The sequence below is a fragment of the Enoplosus armatus genome, chromosome 4 (genome assembly GCF_043641665.1).
Source record: "Enoplosus armatus isolate fEnoArm2 chromosome 4, fEnoArm2.hap1, whole genome shotgun sequence".
Taxonomy (NCBI): Eukaryota; Metazoa; Chordata; class Actinopteri; order Centrarchiformes; family Enoplosidae; genus Enoplosus; species Enoplosus armatus.
Genome location: NC_092183.1, coordinates 4,426,759 through 4,429,422, shown reverse-complemented (window position 1 = coordinate 4,429,422; position 2,664 = coordinate 4,426,759). Strand labels below are relative to the sequence as shown.

General features: G+C 39.6%; 1 protein-coding gene across 1 annotated transcript; it reads right to left on the bottom strand.

Annotated features, from left to right (window-relative positions):
- h2az2a (H2A.Z variant histone 2a) lies at positions 1-1,765 on the bottom strand. Its single transcript, XM_070903695.1, has 4 exons — positions 1,682-1,765; positions 1,440-1,553; positions 1,186-1,315; positions 1-999 (listed from the first exon to the last, which is right to left on the bottom strand). The coding sequence occupies exons 1-4, from the start codon at positions 1,763-1,765 to the stop codon at positions 938-940; spliced, it is 390 nt and encodes a 129-aa protein (XP_070759796.1). The 3' UTR covers positions 1-937.
- Between the last annotated feature and the right edge of the window lie 899 nt (positions 1,766-2,664).

Genomic DNA, 2,664 nt, shown 5'->3' with positions numbered 1-2,664 from the left:
AACATGCAATGGATATTTATTCAAAGATAAAATACGGAAAGTCATTTCCCTGAACACATAGCTTTTATAAAAGGCTCTGACTTCTTCCCTTGAAAAAAGTAATGACTTAAGGTCGGGACATTTCACTTTGTTCATACATTTATAAACTGTGGGGACATTTTAAAGCACTGATAGGGTTCAGATGTGCCAGATTTTCAATCTTAAACCCATCTTCTCCAAATATCAGGGTACCAACTATATAGTAGTGATACGTAGTTGACAGATGGCTCCACAGCGAGGCAAAAACTGCAGGATCAGTGACGCCTGATCAGAGCAGCACAGAATTACACTTACATTTAATACATTTTTGAACTGCCATTAAACACAAAACACTGTAGCAGGAGGTTGCAATAAATTGTTTAACGATTTTTCATTTTGATGTAAAAAAAAAATTCAACTTTTAATACATCGCTGTCCTTGTGCAGTTCAAAATATTGCAGTAAGTCAAAAGGAAAAAAAAAAAGCACCATCTCACATTTAGCTGTTGTTACCCGGTTTGCTGTCCAAAAAAATCTCCTTAAAAACTTGTATTATAGTAAATATTGTAACTTCAAGAAAAATAACCACAAAACAAGTTTTTTTTTATATAAAAAATGGTTTTAACAATTTCTTTTTTCAGTACAAAACATTACAGAGTCCCAGGCCAATCAAACAAATTCACTGTCACCATTTGAAATAATCATTAACTCCCCAGTCAAACGTTCTACAATAACATACAAAGGGTATTTTGTCGTTACGGGGTTTTCTGTACTTTTTTTTTCTAGTTATGGGAAAATATTACAACACAAAGCCTAACAATCACTCTTCTTTTGCTATAATATTAATAATAAAAAAGAACAAATGTGAACTCCTGGTCCGATCAAAGCCCAAGCCCTGAAATTTCTGGTCAACTTGGCATCTATGCAGTCTTCTGCTGGCCCTTCTTCCCAATGAGGGATTTGTGGATGTGGGGAATGACACCTGGAAAAAACAAAAAAGAAGATTAAATGTTTCATGTAATGGTAGCAGTGATCTGCAGAAAAATGTTTCAACAGAATGTGCAGTATCGGCAGAGCACACCGATAAAGATACTGGGAAGCAGGTACGATCCACATACAATCAAGACACAAAAACTTGACGAAACAAAACAGAAATTCATCTGCTCACCTCCTCCAGCAATTGTTGCCTTGATAAGGGAGTCCAACTCCTCGTCACCGCGGATGGCCAGCTGCAAGTGACGGGGAGTGATACGCTTCACCTTCAAGTCTTTGGAGGCGTTTCCCGCCAACTCTAGTACCTGAGAACACAAATTATCACAGACGGGCATTAACGCAAATGGTATCATCTCACAGATAACATTGCATAATATGACATCCAGTGCCTTTGTTAGTCACAAACGCGCACAAGAGGGGAAAGCTTACTTCAGCAGTGAGGTACTCAAGGATAGCAGCACTGTACACAGCTGCTGTGGCTCCTACACGACCGTGGCTGGTTGTGCGAGTCTTCAAGTGCCTGTGGATACGACCCACTGGGAACTGGCAGGAAACAGAAAGTGGTTTTAGGGTTAGGGTTAAAAAGGGGGGCAAACTCTGATCAATAAGAGTGGCACAAAACATATGCAGTAAAGCCACAAACTGCCATATGAAGATTGAAAGAGATTTACCTGCAGCCCAGCCCTCTGGGAGCGCGACACTGCTTTTGCCTTGGCTTTGCCACTGTCTTTTCCTGCCTTACCACCAGCCTGCATGGGGTGATTTCAGGATATTTTCAACAGGAAACAACAGAGAGCACGAAATCAGACATGTAGCAGTTAAGAAAAACTGAGGCAGATGTCTGGAAGGCTGTGGAGTTAGTATTTTGAGTATGAAGACCTGCACAAAACAAACACTACACCAGAACATCATATTTTCAAATTAGCGGAGAACGGAGCTTAATGAATCAATTGTTAGTGCTAAATGTGTTAAATTACCAAGAGAAAACTCATCAAATGAGAAAGTAAGCACTGAACGCATCGTATTAGTGTTTCAATGAGTACGTTACCAGTTATCGTTGCAGATGCCCGGTTTAACTATTATCGCTTTCCCGCCAATCAAAAATAAAACATAACAAAACAAAGCCGTCGACAACAGTCACCAGAAATTGAATTAATAAAACTTAAGTAACTTAATAAGTCGATAAATTTGTGAAAACTATCACAGAGCCATTCTGACAAAATCATGAGAAGCTGTCAGCGGGCTGCTGCCAGTGACCCCGCGACAAACACAAAACAGACGCGCCGCTTGAAGACGGCCGGCGTATTAACGCTAATTTTCATTCACGAATTTCGACAGGAAAAAAAGTTTGCCTCACTGAGTTATCTTGGCTTATACAAACCACACTGTCGATTTTACTCAATTATCCGGGTTTACAGACTTCTTATAAAGCACTTACGGTTAACTACTAACAGTTACCCAACCGTTGAGCTAATGAAAAAGCTAAAGTTAGCCTGCTAATGCTTCCGAATCCACCTTTCAGAGGCTAACGTTACTCCGAATAAAAAAAGCACATTGCTATGAATCCTAGTTTATACTTCTAATGAAGCACTCCACTTACGCAAAAGAACACACCGCAGCAAATATAAATTTACCTTCAACGGAAAAGCAACAA